Raw genomic sequence first — 24,563 nt, 5'->3', positions numbered from 1 at the left:
TCAGCAGTCCCACACTGCATTGGCTGCCTGGGCCTGAGAGCTGGCTCCTGTGGGAGTGCCAAATGCAGGAGCACCTCACCAGGTTTTTGTAGGTAGCTGAAAAAGCTGACAAGGACTACCTAAGATGTGGCTGAAAAATAACCACATTAACAGACTTCTCCCTCCCAAACTAACTTGGTCTGTGGCCATCTTTAAAAATGTAAAAGAAGAAATACTGGTGATCTTACTAATTTCTAGATCTTGTGTAAGTACCCATAATGTTGTCACAGGCCCCCATCTGGGTAGTAATTAGCATTGACTCCATGATTCCAGAAGGCTGATCAAGCACATTCTTTTATTATACTTATTAAAAAACCCATTGCCCTTAGAGACAGTCACGATACAGATGGAGCCAATTGGTCCTTCAATCCAAACACCACCACCACTGGCCAGTTAAGAAACCATCCTTTGGTAAACACATCTCCATAACACATTCCACATGTTCACAACAGCAGGTGCAGCAAGTGAAGATATGATTGTTTCTCATTCTTTTCTCTGATCTTCTCTCAGCCTTGCCCAGGACAATGCCAGGGAAGCTGTGTTTTCTGTCTGTGGCCAGAGAGCTGCTGCCACGCCATAACTGCTGTGTGCAATGTCTTGAGAGGCATCAGGTTAATTTCTCTTCTTAGAGGGAAAAATCAGAGGTACTGAACACACTGATCTGAGGGGCTCCATTCAGTGGCAAGGACCTTTACTTTCTCAACTCTGTAGCCTTTTCAAGAACGTAGAGTTCGTAGTAACACTGGCAATACCTGCAGGTTTATGCAACAAAGAGTGTTGTGAATTCCAGTTGTGCCTGAAGTCAGTAGCTTCATTGAGTTAGGAAGCAAATGTGTATCTGCTCCAGCAGAGGAATAGCCTGAGGTGATGATGATGATGATGTATTTTGCATTTGAGTCACTCTTGTGCCAAAGGGACAGAGACATAGCTACAGTTCTGATATTAAACATATCCAAAGTTAGTTTTCCTCACTTGTTCAGTTGCCTGCCAAAATTTGAAGCTGTAATTTGACACTTCCCAGTATGTACAGAAACTGATGAGTGATTGAATGATATTTGTGGTTAAGCACGAGGTGCAAGTTGCCACAGACTTCTGGACTGACTTTGGAACACTCAAGCAATCTCTTAGTCCATCATCTTCCCTGGTGTTTTTTCAATAGCACAGACTTTTTTTTGTATATATGTTTTGTATATATCTGTTCAGCACTTCAGGTTTCAGTGATAACTTACAATGTTAAAATAGTTTAAAAATTAATAAAAGCTTTGTATTCTGTTTACTAGGGGTCAGTTGATCTTTTCTGATGAATCTGTGGATGGACTACTAAGTCTGATTGTCATTACACTGTTTCAGTTTTAGTTGAACTAGAATTCTGCCTTGGGCCAGGCAGTACATCATGCTTTTGATTTATAATAAAGAACTAAAGTAGCAGAAAACCCATGTAATAAGATGGTTCCTGTACCCTCTTCTGCTGGAGGGGGTTTCTTGGAGGGAACCAAGCTCAGTGTGAGGTGTTGTGCTCCACAGTTCCCATAATCTTTCACTGGATCCCTTTGGTGCTTTCCACACATAGGCTTGTGTGATTTGATCTGCTTCACTGAGGTGCTTTGCATATTCTAAAAAATGTTTTTCTTGCAGTTATCGTTGTGATGATTTTGTAGTCAATGATACCAAGCTGGGCCTGGTACAGAAGGTCAGAGAACACCTACAGAACTTGGAAAAGTAAGTAGTTTGTTTGCACCCAGACTGCCTTGGGCACACTTGTAATAGTGCATCATTAAGTGGTATTTGTTTCATATGTGTATATGTATCTAATTACATCTGTCTTAATCCTTCTGTGTATCTGACACTATGTTTAAAAACCTTTTCATCACTGAGAAGCAGAGGTGCAGAACAAATGGATTTGATTGATCATGATCATATGTCTTGTTTTGTTGTCAGAGTTTTGTCAAAAAACCAGAATAAGCTTTTTTTATCAGAGAAATTCAAGAAGTGCAGGTGGAAGTAGTCTTCATATTAATTGTACAGTTTAATTTGCTAGCAAAAAGATTAGGAAGACTTATGAACTTGGAACTGCACAGAAGAGACATTTTTCCTTTGTCTCTGTCTGGTGCTGTTCCACTGTAGAGCAGATAATTGATCCTGGGTGGCATATGTGCTGTGGCCAGTCCTAGAGAGCAAAAAGTGCTTGCACAGTTGGCCTGCAAATCTTACCTAATGCCAAGCAGAAATGTGGGTGCATTCAGTGCTTCCATGTACATCAGAATGCCCCTGAGCTCACACAGGACTCCTGCTACGAAATTCCTGTGATCTGGGGAAATCTCTGGATCATCCCTGAGCTAAGTATATCAATTACTTGGTAGGTTATATTAATATTTTCATTATTTTCCATCCTCTTTTGATGGTCTTGTCAGGTACATTATGAGATGTAAAGATGTTTAAGTATAATGAGAAGTGAATTGGAAACATGCAAGCCATGTAACTTCTTGGGAGGTAAAAGATACAGTGCAGGCTTCCATTCTGTGTAATGGTACTTTTTGAATGCTTGGAGGGCATATTAATAAAAAAGAAAGGAAAAGGAAAAAACCTACCAATCAAACCTTGAAACAAGCTATGATTTCAGCATCAAATTAAAGAGAAGTCATCAACTGCTTTAATTGAGGGGTCATTAATTTCCATTGATGTGCAAAAGACTAAGCAATTATTTTTGTAACTTAGTATTACAAATGTTAAAACTTCATGTATTTTTCTTTAAGTAAGAGACGTCAGTTATAATACACAAGTACTAACATTCCACATATTCTTGATTTTTGGTAACTTAATTTTGTTGTGATTTTTTTTTTAAGTGGTATTTTTAAAGGCTTAGATGATTTTCCTGACAGAAGAACTAAATTTCTTTGACCTAGGAGAAGGATGAGTATTTTAGATGACAAGTAGCTGCTACTAAGGCCACTCTTGAAGGCACACATCCCTGAGCAGAACACCCTACATAAACTCACTGATGGGCTTTGCCCTGAGGGAGGTGCAGCCAATTTCATACTGCAGCAATGGGGAGCCTGTTTGCTGTCAGTGACAACTGGTGACAGATGGAATCACTTTGTTAAACATGAGTTGATTTTCTCTGGTCCATTCCACACAATACGTTGTTTTTCTGGTAAATAACCATTTATAATTGTTTTCCAACAGTTCGGCCTTTACATCAGACAGACATAGGAAAAGAAAACTATTGGAAAACTCATCTCTGAACAGCAAGTTATTGAAAGTAAATGTAAGTACAACAGATCTGGTACAGTGAGTTAAAAGGGTTTTTGTAAACCTGCTGAGGTTTATGGTTGGCCTAGACCCAAATTGTTCTTGGTGCTCTTTAGCATCTTCTAGCCACACACCTGAGAAGCCCTTTCACACAGAAACATGGCTGATGCTCTGCTGCATTTCTGCTGATGTAGACTGAGCCTTCCTGGCCTTTAGAAGGGTTTCATGTCAAGACAGAGCTTTGGTTTTCTGAGCAAATAAGGAGCTTTTGTCGTTTTCTGGTTTTTGGGTTTTTATTGTCCCAGGTGCAGAAGGCAAAGGAGGAGGTACATTCTTGAGGGAGGCTAAGAGTAATTGTTAGGAAAAAGTAAAAAATGTTACCAGTTTTTTTAAAGAGCTCAGAAAACTTGCTTTCAAGAGGAACTCTGGACTGTTTTTAAGCTTTTCTTCTCCTCATTTCATCTTCCTGCAATTTTAACTTCAGATCTGCAGATAGCACCCAGGAGAGGAGGATCCAGCCCTGGCTAGATGGCCGAAGGGCTGCATCATTTCTTCCAAACAAAGAATGTCGCAAGTCAAATGTCTCTTTTGTGCAGATTGGATTACAGGAGTTTTCATAATTTCTTCCAGAATTTGAGGATGGAGAGGGGAGATACTGACCCAGCTGTATTCAACTGGTTCATTTTCACCCTTGGGAAAATGTGGGAGAGATGGAGCAGGGCTTTTGGGCTGTGGGACAGCAGTGTCACCAAAAGCAGCTGGAGCAGCAGCTCCTTCAGCCATAGGAACAACTGCCCACGGGGATCCTGGGGTGGAGCAAAGCAGTTGGTTGCTGTTGGCAAAGTCTGGAGGGGTTTAGTTACTTTAAAAGATGCACTGGTTGTCTGAATGTGCTGTCTGCACTTCCTGCACTGTCCCAGTCTTGCAGAGATTGAGGAAGCCTAGGAGAAATAGTGGGGCTTTCTTGCCATGGCATCATTTCTGTTCAGAAAACTGAAAGCCAGTAAAAACCAAAAGAAAAATTCCAGGCAACGTTTAGATAAGGACAAGACAGACTTAGAAAGCTTGAACTAAATGCTTATTTTATTCTTCCTACTCTTTGCTGTTTTGTCAGTTTTATTAATACTTCAGTATTGCCTCTAACAACAGATTCTTTTTTATTGTTGGCTTATTGAAGCTTATCTTGAACTGCAGGGGCAATGCTGCATCAGTGCTGTGCTGTAGCACTTGGGGCAAGAGAGAAAAGAATGTGCTCAGGACGCTGTGGTGTTTGGACTTTGAGACACTAAAAGATTTTAAAAGCCCAGCTTTTAAATTCTGTTAGAATAATGAAGAATGCCCAGAAATTTGATGATCTTCCAGTGTGATATTTTGTGGACAGTGGAAAGTGTCCAAATGTTGCAGATTCTAGAATCAGATATGCAGTGTTGTCCACATTTTTCTTCCCTTTCCTCCCCACCCACCCTGGAGATAATTTGGTGAAAAGCAGGCACATCTGTGGGTTCATTGTTCTAGGCTGTAAATGATGTGTATTCTGCTTCTCTTTTTTCCTCTTATTTGCACAGTCTAACTTGACTGTTTATTTCCCAAATAAATGCTGTTGTCTTGTCTTTCAAAAACCCTTCTGGCCACCACAGAGTCCCACTGAGACTCACACTGGTGACTTAAAAACAACCTGGAGGTGGCCATACTGTGCATATTAGACATGGGAAAACGTGGATGAGGATTGGTACTTTAATTTTTCAAAGGCACTGTAGGAAATTGCTGTCCAGTTCTCACTGAGCACTATTGGAGTGTGAATGTGTAACATACATACACACACAAATCCTTGGCAATAAGAGCCTGTGGTTAACTGTATTGTCCTATTCTAGATTTATTTTCACAGGAAAAGATGTAGTATGGTTTTCTCTTGACAGGAATGAGTAAGAAAGAGTTTTCATGTCAAGATGGAGCTTCAGGGCAGTTTAAGCTGCTGCTGAGGGGTTGCTTTAGCCTTGCAGCTGCACTCAGTGTAGTTGTTATTGTTCAGATCTGTGCTTGATCCAACAGTGCTGGCTCTGCAGGAGGGAAGTGGTGGAGCAGTGATAAATGTTTCTGTAACCTAACTGTTCTCATTCTAGGGAAGCACCACTGCCCTTTGTGCCACAGGCCTGCGGAACCTGGGGAACACTTGTTTCATGAATGCAATCCTTCAGTCACTCAGGTACCTTCCCCAGCTCTCCCACCACTCTCAGGGGGCTTGTGTGCTGTACATTGGGCAGGTGAATTTGGCATGTTCCCACTGGACAGAGGTGTATCTGAATTTGCAGGAGTGGGTGTGCATGGGTTGATAAAGTTGTGTTTCATGGTGTGAGGCACATCCTGTGCTACAGCATTCCAGAGGGAACGTGCCGTGTCCCTGGCAGACCAGGAGAGTGCCGAGCTGGTAAAATAAGTTACCTTCCTCAGCAAATGCAAGTCTGGGTTGTTAGGAAATGATATCTCAGTCTGGCAGGGCATCTCTTGGTCAAAGCAGAGCCAAAATGTAATTATTTTAGGAAGCTGGGATGACAGTGACATTTGCAGATCTGTGCAGCTACTGACAGAAGGTATTTGTTGTAGTGTTTCTTGTCTCTTGAACTGTTTGCGATTGCCATCCTGTATCACTGCATGAGGTGGTGTTTATGCATTTCAAAGAACAAGCTCCAGAATACATAATATTATCCTTTTTCTCTGCCCTTTAAGGATTTCTTTCTTATTTCGTTTTTCCTAGTAACATTCAGCAGTTTTGCTGTTACTTCAAAGAGTTGCCTGCAGTGGAGCTGAGGAATGGGAAGACGGCAGGGCGGCGAACTTACCACACCAGGAGCCAGGGGGATAACAATGTGTAAGCTGTGTGTGCCTTGTGAGCTCTTAGCTGTGCAGGAAACAGCAGGTTTGGGCTGCTGGGGCCACTGGACACTTTTGATCTTGCACAATTCACAGGGGACAAGGGCACAGAAAATAGTTGTCTACAAAGAAAGAAACTTGTATCACTTGCAGCTTGCTGTTACAGGTCTGATGCTGCAGGGAGAGGCAGTCAGGTACATCAGGTAGTGCTGGACTGTGACATGTTAAATCATGTTAAGAGTCCTCTTGATATGTGCTGCAGACATTATGCTCCTGACTTCCAGCTAAAATAGGGTCATGAGGATGTGACTGCAAGTCAACCTACTGTGACTGCTACTACAGAAAGTTCAGGAGTAAGTGATTGATGATCTGTAGGTTGCTTGAGCAAGTGTTAAAAGGATGTGGGCAGTCTGCACTAAAATGCCAAACAGTGCATAGGTGTTCACATGAGTCCATCCTGAACATCTGAAATATAATTTTCCAAATCTGTGTGCCTTCAACAATTGTGGGTAGGATTTTGGACATAAAATCTTTGAAGCTACTGGAAAGGATATTTACCCAGTTGTTACAGTCTTAACCCAGCTAATGTCTGATACTTGTACCAATGAACAAGTAAACCTCTAAGGGTTGTAAACAAATGCACATTAAACACCAGCTCTTACTTTCTTTACAGTTCACTTGTGGAAGAATTCAGAAAGACACTCTGTGCTTTATGGCAAGGAAGCCAAACTGCATTTAGTCCAGAGTCTTTATTTTATGTTGTTTGGAAAATAATGCCAAATTTTAGGTAAGTTTTTTAAAAAATAACAGTATTCTTGATTGCAACCAAATATTACTGGTGTCCTACTCTAAAATTGACTGCATCCATAGGATGCACTCTGTGTAGCTTTCCATATCCCTACAGATGTGCTTTGAAAAGGATCTTTGCTTTGATCAACAGTTTTGTGTTCATAAGCAGTGCTTGCTTTTTCCTTCTGCCCTTCTGCCACATGCAGCAGTTTCAGAGAGAATAAGATCTCACAGGAGAAACAGTGGTAGTTGTACCTTTGAGCCAGTGCTCCAGAGGAATCAAGCTATTGACTGGTTGGTAAGTGCCAAGTGCAGGGTGTTGAGTGAACCCAGGCTTGGCTGCAGTAAGAAAATGATGTAGTCAGATTGATAGATACAGCACCTACAGGTCTGAATGCAAACATACTGGCTGAAACTTCCTTGATTCTCTCAAAATACAGTAGTCACAGCTGGACATGATATAAGGACTAGAAGAGAAAGATTCTGTGCCTAATAAGCATTTTGGGCCCATACTTACAGAACAGACAATAAAGTGGTAAAGAAGGTTACCCAAGTAAAGCCAAGTATCGTTCCTCTGGGAGGTCTCCCTGTCCTGACCCCTGAACCTCTTTCAAAGGAGCACTGAAACCTGTTAGGATATATTGTGATGAAGGTAAGTTGCTGTTGTAGTTTATCATAGTTTGGTTTTTAGTTAAGGAAAAAATCCACCAACTATGGAAGTAATTCCCTATAAAAACCTTAACAGCTTCCTTTGGACCCAACAAAACCACTCAGCTAGCTAATTTTAAATATTGACACCCTGTTAAACCACTTAAAAAAGTGAAATATGCCTCTGAAATCACCATTAACAACATAATCCCAATTCAGAAGCACAGAAACAGCTGAAAGCAATGCTGTGAGCCTCTGTGGCCACTGCCTGGCAGAAACCGTGTGACCAACAAGACAAAGCCATTTCCTAGTGCAAAGCCCAAATAAAATTAACTCATTCAGTGCTATAAAATTCCATCTACCAAATAAAAAAAAAAAAGAAAATTTAAAGCACATAAAAGAACAACATAAAGAAACCAACATTGATAAGAAAAAAGAGCCAAAGCCCAAATGAGGAAAAAAAGCCTTAATCTTAAGTTAAAATTATCTTTTAAAGCTATGATGGAGATATAATTAATACATCAGACTCTTTTTCCTTATAACTCATGAAATGCCTTGGAGAGATGTAGTGTTGTAACCACAGCCATGAGCAGGAGCACCAATACTAATGCAAGCAGATGTTGAAGTAGCTGTAATTTGATGAAAAGTTTAGAGAGTAATTAAAAAAATGAAAAACCTTGCCCCAGGGATAGAAGAAGAGACCTCTATTTCTCAAAAATAAAGAAAATTTTTGTCTCTATACTAGAACAGCTTATCCTTAAAATTGCACCCCAATGAACTGAAATGACCCATGGTAGTAGTTGTGAAAAATCTACCAAATGTAAGAGAGACTTTACAATTGTAAATTTCCAGGTGGCTGCTATTAGTGAAAATTAAAACCATGAAAGAACTGTTTCTTGTGAAAAAATCTCCATGACATGGCAAGAAAGACTCCTCTCCCTAAGTAAACTGGAGAAAGATTATTTTGAAAGTAATAAACTGATTGAAAATACCACATTTTGTCTCTTAACATTGTCAGAGAGAAAAGAAAGAAGAGTTGGAGGGAGGAGAAGTGTTGTGAAGGTTTATTCTGATTTCTTAATATTTTTCTTTTAGTTTGGTTAATAAAGATTTCTTTATGCCCTTTAAATTTTTGAGTCTGCTTTGCTCTCCTCCTAATCCTTATCTTGCAGCAAAAAAATGAATAAATAATTCTAATGAGTACATTGGCATTTGGCCAGTGCTAAACCCACCACATTAATTGGTGCATTAACTGAAAAACTCAGATTAGTGAACCAAAACCACTGCAATTGCTCCATGTTCTCACATAATAAAGATGTTCTCTTACCTGTTATATCTCTAGCACTGCTGAAAAGATGCTGTGAATACATCTGTTCAGTGAATTACCCAAACAACACAAATCTGTTTATTCTGTTCTTCATACAGTTAGTTATCTTTCATTTAGCTTCTGAGAATCAAGGAAGTTTAATGCCAGCAATTTTAACAAACATATAATTACTCTGCAACTTTGGGACAGTAAGTCCTGCCTTGGCTGTGCAGACTGTGGCCTGTTGAAGCACAGCAGTGTTTCTGGGTGCTGGGTTTTCTAGGTAAAAGGTAGGCAGTGCTGCCCATGTGTCTGTATACAGGCTCCTTGATTTATTTTAAAGCTGCTGGTTTGGAAGAAAGCATTACTGTAATCCTACAAGATGAACATTTTTGGTTTTGTTCTGTTATCTCTTAGCAATACTCTCACTGGACACATCTGTGTTCCTCACTAAGCAAATCAGCCTCACATGGCATATTTCTGTTGCAGTGAGTCTGTTAGCACTTCTCTCCCCTTCTGGGTCCTCTGCCATGAATCTTACAGGATTTTTCCCTCTCCTGAGCACTCACATTTATAAACCCATTTATATTTCTCTCCCAGACATTCCTACCTGACAGTTATTGCCAGCACTTAGGCGGGGTAGTGAGGTGGAAAGGGGGAGGCCTGATAAAGCAGCTTATGAGAACGGACAGGAGGTGGAGGGAAAGCCAGCTCTGGCTATGTAGGGATTTCTGTAGCTTGGGCCCACAATGACTTGCACATACTCAGGTCAGTGTTGCACAAAGCTTTCAGTGTTTCACTACCTATCTTGTCATGCTTTGTCTCAGTGTGCAGCTTAATGGCAAGTGAACAGCAGCTGTTTGTTGAATTTGATGCATGATTCAGCTTAAATAACTTAAAAGGCATGTTTTACCCTGATGGCTCCTCTGTTCTTTTTGGTAAGGTTTCTTAGTGATGAAATAATAATGGTGATTGAGCAACATTGCTGCTGGTGGCACAGCACATGTGAGACTGGAGCCAAGCACATATGGAAAGTCTGCTCAGTAGGATTAAAGAAGCAAAGGTTTTATTCCTGTGACCCTGGTGCTTGCTGTGTGTTGCCTCTAAAGCAATTTTGTTATTGTTTCCTTTTCTCTTCAGGGGATACCAGCAGCAGGATGCCCACGAGTTCATGCGTTACCTTTTGGACCATCTACACCTGGAACTCCAGGGTGGCTTCAACGGTGTTTCACGTTCAGTCATCTTGCAAGAAAATTCTAACCTGTCTGGAAGCAACAAATGTTGCATGTAAGAAGTGATTTTTAATTTCTTCAAAGCCTTCATGGCTTTGCATGGGTCTGCATGTGATGGCTCTGGAATTTCAGTGTTCCTTGTTTTAAGTTTTCTTCAGTGCTTCTGACTTTAGGCAGTACAAAACTGTAGGTTGTGAAGATTCTGTACAATCTGTGTCCTTTCAAAAGCAAGTGTCTTAGATCAGCAGTTTTCATAGGTGTGAGGGAGCATACAGGCTAAGTTGTAAAGACATTTTAATTCACTAGTCTTTCAGAAATAAAAAACTGTATTTTCTGTAGCCCACAGAATTCTTTCTTCTCCCCAGACAATATAATTTTCTTAGAGTGATAGATAGCCTCTATGCTGCAGGAGCAAAAACAATGGCCAGCGATTTTGATGTTTAAATTGTGAGTAGACCTCCTGGATAAATGACTGAGTAGTGCAGTTATTGCTTGGAGTCAGTTTTCTAGCAGATGATCTCATGTATCACTTCACAGTTATAGTTGGTGCTTTTTTTTGTGCATAATTTTGGTTTTCATGCTACTGTGTACCTTGAAACAGGTGTAATTTGGGTGCTTGACTCCTCTTTCTGTATTTCTCAAAATACTGTTTTTTCTGTCGTTTTTCCTAGCTGTGTTTTCTCTTAGATTGACACTCACACAAGAGACAAAACCTTATTTTGCTTCATGAAGGAAAGATGTCAGATTAGCCTGCATATTTGGCCCCTAAGTCCTTAATTCCCTACAGAAAACTAGAGTTTGAGTTTTTCCTTCTGTACTCATTAGGACAGAGTAAGCGGGCCTGAGATGCAGGGTTTTATAGATGCTTTATTAGGGAAAGCCTAAGAAAATTCAGACTCTGCTCTTTACTGCATTTATGTCGTGTTGCTGATGCTTTAAAATCCCCCAGAAGAATCTCAAAATGTTTGTAGGATTGACATATATTTGAAATCTAAACTGATTTTGTTTTGTCAGTATTTTGGATGTCAAAATCCCAGGAGAATTTAACCTTTGTTCACCTATCTAATGTAAATTTGTCTTGAGAAAGGCTATTCAATGGGGTAGGCTGCCCTTCTTGTGAGGGCACTTTAATGCTTCCAGTGAAGTAACAAATAGGCTGTGAATGCTCTCTTCTTGTGCACCAGTCCCTGTGAGCAGCTATTTCCTCTTGCTCAGGAAGCCTTGAGATGAGCTGGAAAGATGTAGATGGAGTGCAGGCAAGGAACACAGGTTTCTGTAAGCCTTAGTAGTGTATAAAAACATAACTTAAAATTCGTGTGTTTTTTAAATTGGACTGTGAGAAGCAGGCCCATTACATAATATGCTGAAAAATTCAGTAGGAGAGTAATGAAAGATTAGAGAACAATGCTGATCTTGCACATTGTTTATCATGTCTTAATGCAACTTAAGCTGCTGTTGGCAGTGAAGTGCAGAAATGTGCTCAAAGAAGTCAAAAGCACATGTAAGAAAGGGTGTAGAGTTAAAACAAAAATGTGCTTGACCTACCAAAGAAGAAAGAATTTTTGTTTCAGAGGAAGTCTTAATTACAGGGTTAAAATCCTGGACCTGTGTGAGCATCCAGTACAGCTCGACTATAGAAATATGCACAACACTTTCAGTCTGAGCATGTGCTTAGAGCCCCCCAGGTCACCCTTTCTTTAGGTGCAGGATAAAGCAGTGTAGGCACTGCATTCATGTGATGTGCTCCTGGGCAGCTGCAGTGCCCATTCTGCCTGGAGCACCCAGTCCCTGTTTCATTGGCTCAACAGCAGGAGGTGTGAGCACCAAACATGGGACAGTGCTGGGGATTCAGCTCAGGCTTTCTGGGTGACTGTACTTCTCTGATGTGGTTTGTCTAGAAATGGAGCGTCTACTGTTGTCACTGCCATTTTTGGAGGCATTCTTCAAAATGAAGTCAACTGCCTAATATGTGGGACTGAATCTAGAAAGTTTGACCCATTCCTAGGTAAGATGCTGCCTCTTGTATTCCAAATACCGTGTGACTTAGAGCAGAAAATTAAATCTGAAGCTTGATATATTTAGATGTCACATGACGAACCCAGCGTGTCAGCCTGAAAAGACCAGGCATTGCTCAGTTCAGCCCTAATTCTGTTTTTAAATCATTGCTTTTCTAGACCTTTCGCTAGATATTCCAAGTCAGTTCAGAAATAAACGTACTAAAAACCAAGAGGGTGGACCAATGTGCACGCTACGAGGTAAGAGTGCCTGGCTAATGAAATCATAGCAGGCCCAAGAGGATTTTCTTTCTAATCAGAGCATTTCCAATGTAGTTCACTCCCCCCAGACACTGATCTGTACTGTTGCCTGTGGGTGTTCTCTGGGGCTCTGTCCTCAGACACATCTGCCCATGCCCACAGTGAGGGTGGCTCTTGGGGATTCTGCATTTAAACCACATCAATGCAGTCCTGCAGGTTGGGCAGCAGTACTGTTACTGACTTTGGTTTTTACAGGATGTTAGTTTTTCACAGATGTGTGAATAGACTTGCTGAAAATCATGAAATATTCAACAAAACCCTGTTGTTGTATCTGTTCATTTTGTACCTAAAGCCAAACAGGTTTTAAAAGTTGACTATTCTATGTTAGAAAATAATTTATCTTTGTTTGAAAGCAGGTTTTTTCTGAATGTTAGATGGAATCTTGTTGGAAGATGGAGATTTTGGGAATGCATGTTTGTTTCTTTCAAATTCTAGCTGCTTTCAGGAATAGGGAAGGTTGCATGTTACAACACTTTATTGTATTAAACATTATACAGTTTTTTTGCTGCTCAGATGGATATAACTAGAATGGTTGCAGCAGATGAGCACACCTATATTGCTGTATTTGTTGTATTTCATGTTACAAAAACCACTTGATGTATCTGCTTTTTCTAGATTGTCTTCGCAGTTTTACAGACCTGGAAGAACTTGATGAGACAGAGCTGTACATGTGCCACAAATGCAAAAAGAAACAGAAGTCCACCAAAAAATTCTGGATTCAGAAATTACCAAAGGTTTGTATAAGCATGAGAAATTACAGTGTGACAAAATGTCACAGGAAATAATGGTTCAACCAAGACCTCTTCCTCCCCACTGCAGTGTCCAGAATGGAGTTCAGCCCCCTCCTCTAACACAGCTTTTATAACTGTCCCCCTGCAGGTGCTATGCTTACACTTGAAACGCTTTCACTGGACAGCATATCTGAGGAACAAGGTTGATACATATGTTGAGTTTCCCTTGCGAGGCCTGGACATGAAATGCTACTTGTTAGAGGTAAGCAGACCTCCTGATGCCTCCTGCAAGAAATTTGTTCCATGGCATATGTCTTTATTACAAATTCCAGGGTGCTACTGATATTGGAAGAGTTTCTGTTTTTTCCTACCACAGCCTGAAAACAGTGGCCCAGAGAGCTGCCTGTATGACCTGGTGGCTGTGGTTGTGCATCACGGCTCAGGGTGAGTACATAGAGCCAGCCTGGCCTCCTGGCACAGACCTTCTCCCACTCAGGGACAGGCAGACAGAATGAAGGGGTTTCTGTCCCACGGGCATGTATTTTAGCTGAGGCAAATAAGCCATAGTTTATAAGCTGGCAGGGAGCTAAGCTGAATTAATTTCAATAGATAGGCCTGTGAATGCCCCCTGGCAGCCTTTGGGGTTAATGTGTGAGATTAAATGAAAATAGTCTAGTGCCTCTACAAATAAAAAAGCCCTAAACCAAGAGGAGGAGTCAGGGAGCCTTCCAGGAATTAATGTCTCATTCTGAGATTCTTACTACAAACCAGGACTATTTTTTCCTGTTTTTATTCATGTTGGAAGGTACATTTGCCTTTATGTTAAAGAAGTGTATGAGCATGTGTATGGTGAAAGAGATCATCACCATTACCTTTCCTGCCACAGCAGTGAAGGCTCACAGGAACACCCAGGGAAGGCACTGGGCATATTTTGAAGTAAAGTTTCTAGAAGTCTTTTAACTTTCCCCAGCCCTGGACAGATCTGTTGAGAGTAACAGTAGAAGGGACAAGACAATGTGTTCTTGTGGAACTTTAAGAAGAATTTGGGCCCCACTGCTCAAAAAGAGAAGCATGTGCTGTGCAGGGCTGTGGGTACCTTCCTGCAGGCAGTCCCTTAGCCCCAGGAGAAGGTGCCTCAGTGAGTGTCCCTGACTGCTGTCCCTGTGCCTGCTCCACAGCGTTGGTTCTGGCCACTACACAGCGTACGCCGCGCACGAGGGCCGCTGGTTCCACTTCAACGACAGTACTGTAACCCTGACTGACGAGGAGACCGTGGGCAAGGCCAAGGCCTACATCCTCTTCTACGTGGAGCGCCAAGCCAAGCCTGGAGCAGAGAAACTTTAATACCTCCTTTGCATTCTTACTTATCAAGTCCACCGGACAAACATTTCCATTTTTCCATAAATACTTGATCCAAGACTTATTAATTTCATTGTGCACTTTGCAATTTCCTCTTGTGGGTTTTTGTTTTGTTGTGTCAATGGTAGCATTTGACTTACTGAACTTGGACACAAACTAACTTTTTTTTTTAGTTATACCAGAAAACCTCAGCAGATTTTGATTTGCTGCTTTAGTTGCGATAACTCAATTTTTATATATATAGTTTCATGAAATAGTTATTTGACTTTTTTATATTAATGTTTTCAGTTCTCACTTTCTAAAGGCACATTTACATCAGAAAATCTCTGTCCTCCTTACAAGCAAGATAAATGTGCTTTTGATCATGAAAAGCAATACAACTTCATGCTGTTCGCAGTCCTATGATGTAGATATGACTTAATCTCTTTAAATCAACAAATTGTTTGCACGTACAACTGTTTCCCTCGTGCAAGAGACTTAAACAGTGACCTCTGACCAATCATCCTTTGTCTGCAGAAGAGAGGCAATATAACATCATTAAGTAGACCAGGTAATTGCTGCTATATTGGTGTATTCAGGCTGGTGACTTTCAGGAATCATTGTAAATAAACAGTTGGTTCAATTGTATCAATACTGCAATTTAATTACAGTACTGCTCAGATATGCTGCCTCCTACCCCCTGCAAATTTAAAACAATTATCTTTACCTGTCTAAATTACTTTGCCCTTTATGGTTTTAAACTGAACCTGAATTGCATTTGACATCTCTTGGTTTAGACTGTCATCCTGAAATTGGATCACTCACATGCTTGAAAACTGGGGAGACTTCCTGGCAGTAGAATCCCAAGTAGAAGCCCATAGTTCCTAGTGGGAATTGGCCCCAAGGGCTGGGGTTTGTGAGAACAGGTGTAGGTCTGCATGCAGCTCTGCTCCATGGCTACAGTTCACTTGCAAGCAGGAGGAGACAGATGGTGTTGCAGGTGCTTTGCATGAAATTGTTCTATCAGTTCAAGTGAAACTCAAGGAAGGATGCTCAGTCTCTCACAGCAGCGCCCTCACAGGGGAAGTGCTGGAGCAGGCTCAGAGAGCTCCTGTGGCATTTACACACTCGCCCAGGTAGCATTTTTTTCAGTCTCTAGATGACCACTGGAGTCATGGTGCAGTTTCTAAGACCTGGCTAGGTAACAGAGAAAGACTATGCTAAAAAAGCCCAAACCAGTTTTAGCTCTACTGCTGATGGGTGGAAATCAGCTACTGTGAAGAGAAAGGCAGACAGGAAAACCACTACTGCCAAAGCCAGGAATCTGACAGAAAACATGACATTTGAGAACTGTTGCATTTCAGATCTGTTCCCTCAGTCTCTCCTTTCTAGCTGGGTCTCTTGTACCAGGCAAGGAGCTGGATGCTCCTGAAAGCTCAGTAAGAGACGACAGTTGATGGAGAGTGCCACCACCAAACAGCAGCTCTTAGTTAACGAGAAAATGCAGTTGGGAGTCCTGTTTTAGTTGATGCCCCTGAAGGACAAAGGCAGGGAGGCTGGAGTGGAGCCCAGAGCAGCCCAGGGCACAGGGAGGGCACAGCAGTGCCCTGCCCTGGGGTCCTGCTGGCTGTTCACAGGCCAGGACAAGGACAAATTGGAGTCAGGCATTTGGTACAGGGCCATTCTTGGGAGCTTTGTCACAGCAGCTTTAACCAGAAAAGGGAGAAATTGGCTTTATCCAAAGCTGCAGAAATGGTTGAGCATAGCTGATGGGTTTTGAAGTGTGCACACAGGTTAAGACTACAGCGTTATTTGATACAGTGACATATTTATAAGGATGCTGTCTTTTACTTAAGTTGAACAGTAACTAGAACTTGTCATTTCTTTAAGTAGATAGTTTGTCACCTTCCCTTCCTTACAGGCAGGCAGTCTTCTAATCAACGAGAATAGGTTGCTGATACTTAGACAAGCAGAAAACAGAGCAGGTAAAGCACTGTACCACATTCCTGCCATTCCTGCTGCTCACAGGGAGCTGCACAGATGCCACCTCTAGCTGTGTTTTCTCTGCATGCTGCTTGGACCAGCTTTCTTTAGAATTTACCTTTGAGAATGCCAAGCTTAAAATACACAACTCTCTCTGGGCCAGCAGCAGTTTAACTTACAGTAGTCAGGTGTATGCAGTGTTCTTGCAAAACAGTGATGTAAATGTGCCTTTCTGTGTTTTTAGAAATTTAAATTTGTAATCTTCAGCAACATTCACTTCTTTTAATCGACTTCTTCTTGTCAGCAGTTGTTTGGGTCAGAGTTATGCTCTGACTTGAGCATTTTCTCTCAGTCCCATGTGCTGTGTCCCACGCAGCTCCTGGGCAGTGGTGTCTCCAGCTCTGGGGAAACCATGCAATCACAGCAGGCTGTCCTTGCTTGCAGCAGGTGCTGCTCAGGACTCAGCCATATGCTTTGCTGGAACAAGTACATTGTAAATCCTTTCCTAATTTAATTTTCTCCCATTGCAAACTCAGATGGGCAGTATGAACAGTTTGTTGTGGCAACACAAGTATTTCTCTTCCTGGTGGAGAACTTTGCTTATCCACTGTATTCTATTCAGTGTGGTGTCGAAAAAAAAAGTAACTGAGCACTGAACCAGTAACATAATACTGCACCTGGCCTAGTATTACCTTTTTAACCTAGCTTGTATATCCTGTATTTATCTACTCGCTTGTGGGGGGGAATATCTCTTTCATTTAAGCCAAATGTTTTTTTCTACTTACTGCTCATCATAGTACACACTAGCTGGCAAGAAGTTTTTTTCTTGCTTGAGACTGCTCTGCAAGCAGCAACTGCTCTCTACAGTTCAAAGACTTGCATCTTTTTCACCAAAATGTGTCCAATCAAAGGTTGTCCTTTTGTTACTGATTGTTTAGCCACGTATACAACTGGAGCCAATATTTATGTCAATCAAAACAGCAAAATGTCCAGCTCCTAAATGTCAGTTTAAAAGTTTGAGACAGGAAGGGATAGTGGACTTGTATCAAAAACAGGAGGCCATTTATGATGAATTTACTAAATCAGTGGGAAGTGTAACACATGGTGTTAAATTCCCCCAGCAATGTTTCATTACTGATGTGTCTGTGTCTTACTGATGAGGTAATGGGCACCTTGACAGCTGATTCCAACGTGCTTTAGGATATTCTCAAGTACTGTAGTGCCATAGTTGTAATTGTTTACCATTAAAATCTTGTGTGTAATTTTCAGTGAGGATTACTGACTGTGCTCATCTTGTGTGTTTCTGGAGCATTTCCAGGATGAATGTGAATTATATCTCATCACATAGTGTGTTTATGGAAAATGTGCCATTAAAGTGTCTCCTTTCCTTAGAAAATGAAACTCCTTGTCCTTCTACAGGCTTGCAGAACATTGGTGTATGTCCTCTGAACACAAATGGCAGAATACTGTACCTTGCTCTGGGAAAAACAAAATAAAGCAATTGCAGTGTTCCTAACTCTGTAACACCTCTCCCAAATTTAGCACCTAACCCCAAAGAGGACCTGCCATTCCATCTTAAATTCCTTGTCACCCAACTGCTGTTAATTTTTGTGTCAGATTGTGGTGTGTCCCCTCTGTCTGGCAAGAGTCCATCCTCACATCCTTGTAATTCAGCTTTGCTAGACTGTTGATTTGTTGTTAATTTGGGGGGTTTCTTAATTAGTATTTTTTTTAAATAGTATTCCTGTATGTATAACTCTGAGAAGTCTCAACTGTTTAAACCTGCTCAAAAACAAAGGTAAGTTCTTGAGATTTGAAAATGCTGATATAACGATGAAGAACACCTGCAGGCACATCTTTTAAGCTGCTGTTTTCAGTAAACTGCATTACCTGGGATGTGAAATCTTGTCCCTTTTGTAGCATTGACCAGAGCTGTTTCTGACAGGGGGAGAGGGAAGAGCATTATCCTTATCATTTCAAAGATAAGATTAAATGACAAAGGCTATAAAACCAAGAAGACTGGCAATTGTTAAACACAGCTTACTGTAGAAAGTTACTAACTAAAGAATGAAGCAGAAAGAATTGCCATTTCTCTGTGTATGCTGGCTGTGTTCAGACACATTACTCAAGCACCTCCTCAAGCTGTGACTGTTGCAGACTACAAACAAATTTCAGATCTTGTTTTTCAGAGTTGAATTTTAAACTGCATTCTTGGGGTGTGAAGGAGGAGGTAAAATTGAGTCCCACTCAACGTTGTCCTGTATTAAAACACTCCTAATTAAAATGCCATAAAGTTTCCCAGCTACTGTTTGTGTGCAGGCCACTTGAAAAACTCCCCCAGTGCTGTTTGCTGTAACTTTTTCTGGATTTCTTGAATGTATTTATTCTCTTGTATTAACATCAGGCAGAAAGTTACTACGAATACCTTCATCTCAAGTGCTTTTGATTCACAAGCTGGAAAGTTAAAGGGATGCTTACTGCATTTAATTCCAACCTGCCCCTGCTGTAGCTTTATTTTTCTTCTAGGAACAACTTTCTGCTACACTTTCTCCAATTTCTGTACAACAGATACTTTTACCTGGAAAACCACTTTCATATCTCCTTATTCCACCAAAGGGTGGGAAAAATATTTCTGTGGTAATGGAACTAAACCTACAAAACCAGAACAGCCAAACTTGTAAAACTCGAGCCAGTAGAAGACATCTATTAAAAGCACAAGCCCACAAGGAACTAAACATAGGCTTGCTGTTGCCATGCATGGCTGCCTCTGTGTCATTGCCTCCCTCCTGCAGAAGGTGGGGACACAGCCAGCTTTGTTTATGGAATCACAGCTCAGCCTCAAATAACTGTGGGCAGGAAACTGTCCCTACCTCTGGGGCCCATGAACTGAACTGCAGACCGTGTGTGTGCTTCAAGGCACCCAGAGACTGCTTCAGCTCCTTCTAAAAAACTTTATGAAAGTTCCATTATCCATGTAACAGTCCTTGAACATGAACCAAATGTGCAACCTCAGAAAAATCAATGAACTAACAGCCAAGTGTATTGTGCCAAACCAAAGTGGTGCTCAGCCAAATCTCCCGAATGGGAAGCACTGACAGATACACCCAGCAGCTGCAGCTACAGCCCCACCCCACTGCAGTAACTCAGCACAAGAACTTTGCTAAACTCCAGCAGAGTCTACAAAGCAGGGGGGAAAATCCCTTTTAAGGAAGCATTTCACAACAGTCAAGTTGTACATGCCCATTCCATTCCCTTGGACGAAGGAAGCACAAGCTACATACATGGTTCTGTTCCTTTCCCTGTTCTGAGCTTCTGCACCAGTTGTTAGCCAAAAATAAACCCCATTCCACAACCATATATGTGCAACAGCCTCCTGGTGAGTGTGAACCCCCTCCAGCACTGCTGTTACTCCACCCGGCCAAGACACTCTGCCACTGCTGCTGGGCAATGCACATAACCCAGCTCAACCGGGAATGCCTTCTACATCTCTTCTCTTTTCTGGACAAAAACAGTAGGAAAAATCTGGCAAAAACATGTCACAAGTTACTAGAAGTGTTTCAGGATCCTTTACTGTGGTCTTTGTTGAACTTTCATTCTCCAGTGGAACTAAAGAAGGATAATTTTCTCCTGGGACCTGCTTTAAAACACTTATCCATCTGCTGGTATTCAGAGAGAGTCAAGGTGTGTAACATTGAGGACTGGATGAAAAACAGTTTCCAGAAAGACTTCTGTAAGAGGCATGAGAACACTGTCAGTGATTTTTTACTAGACGTTTGCAACAGGTACGTTCTGTGGGTGTGAGTGTGCAGTAACTGCCTTGAGATGAGTGAAGTCAGAGTTATTTCCAATACTCCAAAACCCCTGCCTGAAATGGAGCATGAAGTACATGAGTGCTTTGCCTTTACAACTGTAGTGTAAGTTCATTTTACATAATAGTGTATACTTCCTTTAGATCTCCCTTAAGTCTATGTTTTCCTTCTTTTTTTTCTAAGAATTCATTATTAATATGGGAAAGTGCATTCCTGCCTCTCACACTGCTGCTCAGCTGAACTACACCATTCTGGCAGTGTCTGGGGGGTGCCTGGAGCAGAGCCCAGATTTCAAACACTGAACACACCTCATTACAACCAAGGTCAATTAACATGTCACTAAGTGTCAGCTTTAGTTCAGTCTGAACTTCTGAAGTTTAAACTCCCAGCTGCTTCTAAACTGCAGTGAGGGAAGAGAAATGGCACCACAGAAAAGCAGCTCTGGGTGCACAGCTTTCCCTTCACAGCTCTGCTGCTGCAAGACACTCTGAGGAAGGAGCAGAGCAGTGACAGGAGGAGGCTCACAGGGCAGAGCTACTCCCTCTGTGTGTGGGGAACATCAGGGCTGGCTCGGTCCCAAAGCAGAGCCAAGGGGCTGTGGCAGTGCTTCCCTGACATGGTGCACCTGTGCCACAGCCCTCAGCTTTGAAACAGCAACTGAAAAAATTATGGGATAGTGACAGGAGAGAGCCAGCAGCAGCGCAATCTCAAAACAAGGACTGAAAAATGGCTTCAAAACAAATTAAATTGCAAGTGACAGATTTAAGAAGTAAATGTTCTAGAACAATTAGATAAAAATCTGAATTAAGGAGGAATCAGCATACCTGTGCCTAGAAAGGATAATACAAGGTCCTATCTATTTTTACTGCAACCCATTGAAAGCATTTCCAGTCAAAATTCCTAGCACTGTGTACAAAGAAAATGCAAATTGAATATCCAGCTTTTCTTCCTGAGTTTAAAGTAGTTTTATTCTGTTCAAGCCTTTCTTGACTGCTGCCAACTTCTTCCTCCCAACTGCTCTTAACAGAAAAGAGTTTTAAAAAATTCTGTCCAGAGGCCTCACAAGAGCAACACTGACACAGACCTGTGTGTGATGCTCTGTTCAGCTCGGTGGATGCTGAATTGCTGCTGCCTGCAGAGGGGCTGAGCCAGGAGCAGACATGGCACATGACTGCAGGCTGCTGCACAGGGCCTGCTCAGCACAGCAGCTGCTCCTGCACAGCACCCACACCCCACTGGGGACAGCCCTTCCCTCTACTTCCCCAGGCCTGCTCAAGCAGCAAGAAAAAGCTTTTTTCATTTGCTGCATCATTGTTTATAACAACAGAATTACCAGTTTCAGTGACTCAAAGGAAAGTTTAAGAGCTGAGTGGGGTTTGAACATTGAACACTTTTTAGGAAGCAGCTGGCTTCAGGAAATCCAAGGAGATAAAACATATCTGCAATTCCTAAAACTTAAGAGTGGGAGTGCCTTACTTGCTCATGCTTAGCATGTCTGCACAGCAGTCTCTTCTCTCAGTTGTCCTCCACTTCATCCTGAAATTAATCTCCTCTCTGCTGGGTCTCCTCTGTCTGTGCCTGGAGAAGCACAGCACCATCCAACTCCTTAAGAAAAAAGGATGGAGCCACAGCTTAAACAGGCCTCCACATGCCACTGTGCCAGCTGAGCTAGAGATGTTGCTACCAACAGAAAAAGCAAAGTAAGCTTTGCCTTAAGTTGAACATTAAGATCTACATGTACACACCTATTTGTGCCTCCTTTCCCCTCCTGATGAAGAGGAGGCATTTTTTCAGCCTTCATATTTATTCTTGATGTTATTTGCTTCTGCAAGCTCTATGATTTATTTCTCCCATGTCACCTGTCACCATCCTGCTTTCAGATGTCCAAATCTGCTGTCTCTGACCCTCTCTGGATGTGGCCATGTTACAGATGACTGCATTTTGCAGCTTCTCAAGAACTGCCCGAACCTGAAGAGCCTCAAGCTGGAGAACTGTGTGCAGATCACTGACCACACCCTGGAGGCAGTGACCCTCCACGGAGCATCCCTGCGAACGCTCCACGTGGATTTCTGCCGCAATGTAACACAGGCTGGGCTAGAGAGAGTCAGGGAGAAGTGTCCTTCAGTGATGCTGAGAGCAGACAGAAGTGCTAACATGATCCCAGACAGCAAGCCAGGAAAAAAGCTGATGCTTGAAAAAGCATCAAGAAAATTGGTTCAGCTTTAAGGTGTGGGTATTTTACCTCACTTAGGTAGCAATGAACTGTCGCTACTTCCACAGGTTCTGGTCAAGTCCAAACAAACTGTTGTTTTGTAAAGGGAAAAGACATGCATCTCCTCCTGGATGGGCTTCAGGAAATAACTGTTTGCTCTCTGTTGTTCCTTGAAACTGGGAAACCCTGCATTGCTGTCACAAAATGCCAGATCTGCTGAAAACTGCAGTTCTGGTACCCTCGTGCTGCAGATGCCCTCACTCAGAAGAGGGAAGCAGCAGTGTGTTTATTGAGGCCAAATAATTTGATAGAGTTCAATCAATTTGATGAACTTTTAAGACAGTTTAACTGTAGTTTGACACAGTGCAGTAAGTTTGACAGCAAGGTTCACTGACTGCATGGAAGAAACACAGAGTGAACTGAGGCAGAATGAGTCACACAGGGACCTGAGAACACAACATTAAGAAAGAGCCTCCCTCTGGGTCACGAGGTTCAAACTGGACCCTACACTTTCAAAACTCCTTATGTAATGGCAATAAAGCCACCACAGAGAGAGCCTGAGTCACTGGAGGATTTTCACAAATTTTAGGACAAGAGTGATATACAAACTTCTGTTAAAGGGTATTACCTGACAGTCATTCCATCCTCCAAGGAGGATAACCACTCCTGAAACATCTTTCTAGCAAAAGCAGAGTACTGACCACCAGCACTTCCTTGGTGATTAACAGTGGCAGCTAATTTACCAGGCTTTTTTATTTAATGAGAGAAGCATGGATTCAAGGCACACAAAACACAGTTTGACCCTCTGCATGATGTACTTACATAAAAAAAGATGCACCAAGTTATTTTTTAAAGCTGACTTTAAAGGAAGTGCAATCTGAACGAGTGCTAATTCAGAGAACTAACCCACAAGAGAAGACAGTGACTAATAGGCTGTCTTTTAATGCTAAAAAAGGAACACAGTACAGACCAGCTGCATATAAATACCCATTTCTCACTGCAAAGTCCAGAACCAGAAGCTATTTTCATCCCAAAGCACAAGGCTGTCCCCTTCCTGCACACTGCTCTGCTACCTAGAAGTGAAACTTTTTTTTACATACTTTTGATGCTGTGCCACCATCTACAAAATTTGACACCAAAGAGGCCTTTACAGCTCTCAACATAACTGAATATACTTACTTTGCCTTCTGATCCTGGTTAATTGATCCACAGATATACTTGGTATTTCTCTAATCTGGCTGAGGTAAGAAATAAATCAGAGCATTACAGCAACTTAGTCAAACAACACTGCAATTCTAGAGAAATACTTGATCAGTATGAGCATCTGTAAGAAACACTCACCCAGAAAACCAATGAGGAAATGAAATTATTCCACCTTCATTACTTAGAGATATTTAACAGCATGACACTGTAAAAGTGGTATTTCATTAATTCCTTCCTAAAGTTCACGTAGGGTCCTTATGCACCACAAGGTAAGGAAGAAAACTGGAAGTGCAGACAAGGAGACACAGCAATCCTCACCCAGCACTGACAGCTATGAAAGGACATTGCTGAGCTGAACAAATTTACTGTGATGTGGAAATTGGGAAGCTGACACAACTTGTACCTTGGATACACTACAACAGCTCCACACACTGCTGACAAGCCAAAACAAGGCATGAACTTGTAGAGTCACTGCAGCAAGCAAAGGCCTCCTCATGCCACCAGCTCTCCCAGCACTCTGTGGTGAAAGACATCTCTGTAGTTGTAACAGGAACAGATTTGCAAGTAGCTACAAGATATGAAAGCACATTTGCATCTGTTTACATATTAAGCCTTTTTGCCAGTTTTCTACCAAGACTTGGTGGGGGGGTGGGGGGGGGGGGAGGGGCAGGGTACTTTGTGGGGTTTGTGGTTTGTTTGGTTTTTTAATTTTCTTTTATAGAGCTAAAAAGGGTCTTCAAACACTCTCCACTTGATTTCTTTCCCTATTTGTTTAACAATGCTTTAACTTATTACTTGGTTCTTCCCCTCCTTGAATGGGGCTATTTGTTCATGACATGGT

General features: G+C 41.8%; 2 protein-coding genes across 3 annotated transcripts in view; both read left to right on the top strand.

Moving 5' to 3' along the window:
• Nucleotides 1–17,921, top strand: part of USP3 (ubiquitin specific peptidase 3) — a 40,373-nt gene extending 22,452 nt beyond the window's left edge. For both annotated transcript variants that reach the window (XM_058033281.1, XM_058033282.1), the window contains exons 4-15: nucleotides 1,675–1,758; nucleotides 3,223–3,304; nucleotides 5,409–5,491; nucleotides 6,041–6,154; nucleotides 6,830–6,943; nucleotides 10,040–10,186; nucleotides 12,030–12,136; nucleotides 12,306–12,386; nucleotides 13,062–13,180; nucleotides 13,326–13,439; nucleotides 13,554–13,621; nucleotides 14,356–17,921. In XM_058033281.1, coding sequence (XP_057889264.1) covers nucleotides 1,675–1,758; nucleotides 3,223–3,304; nucleotides 5,409–5,491; nucleotides 6,041–6,154; nucleotides 6,830–6,943; nucleotides 10,040–10,186; nucleotides 12,030–12,136; nucleotides 12,306–12,386; nucleotides 13,062–13,180; nucleotides 13,326–13,439; nucleotides 13,554–13,621; nucleotides 14,356–14,521 — 1,279 coding nt within the window. In that variant the 3' untranslated portion in view covers nucleotides 14,522–17,921. The remainder of the gene's footprint in view (nucleotides 1–1,674; nucleotides 1,759–3,222; nucleotides 3,305–5,408; nucleotides 5,492–6,040; nucleotides 6,155–6,829; nucleotides 6,944–10,039; nucleotides 10,187–12,029; nucleotides 12,137–12,305; nucleotides 12,387–13,061; nucleotides 13,181–13,325; nucleotides 13,440–13,553; nucleotides 13,622–14,355) is intronic.
• Nucleotides 17,922–19,127: 1,206 nt separating this feature from the next.
• On the top strand, nucleotides 19,128–24,319 carry FBXL22 (F-box and leucine rich repeat protein 22). The gene is made up of 2 exons (XM_058033279.1): nucleotides 19,128–20,280; nucleotides 22,188–24,319. Exons 1-2 carry the CDS (start codon nucleotides 19,946–19,948, stop codon nucleotides 22,531–22,533), a joined length of 681 nt encoding a protein of 226 aa, XP_057889262.1. The 5' UTR covers nucleotides 19,128–19,945; the 3' UTR covers nucleotides 22,534–24,319.
• The last annotated feature ends 244 nt before the right edge of the window (nucleotides 24,320–24,563 follow it).

The sequence above is a fragment of the Melospiza georgiana genome, chromosome 13, assembly GCF_028018845.1.
Source record: "Melospiza georgiana isolate bMelGeo1 chromosome 13, bMelGeo1.pri, whole genome shotgun sequence".
In the NCBI taxonomy this organism is placed as follows: Eukaryota; Metazoa; Chordata; class Aves; order Passeriformes; family Passerellidae; genus Melospiza; species Melospiza georgiana.
This window is presented reverse-complemented; position numbering and strand designations above follow the sequence as displayed.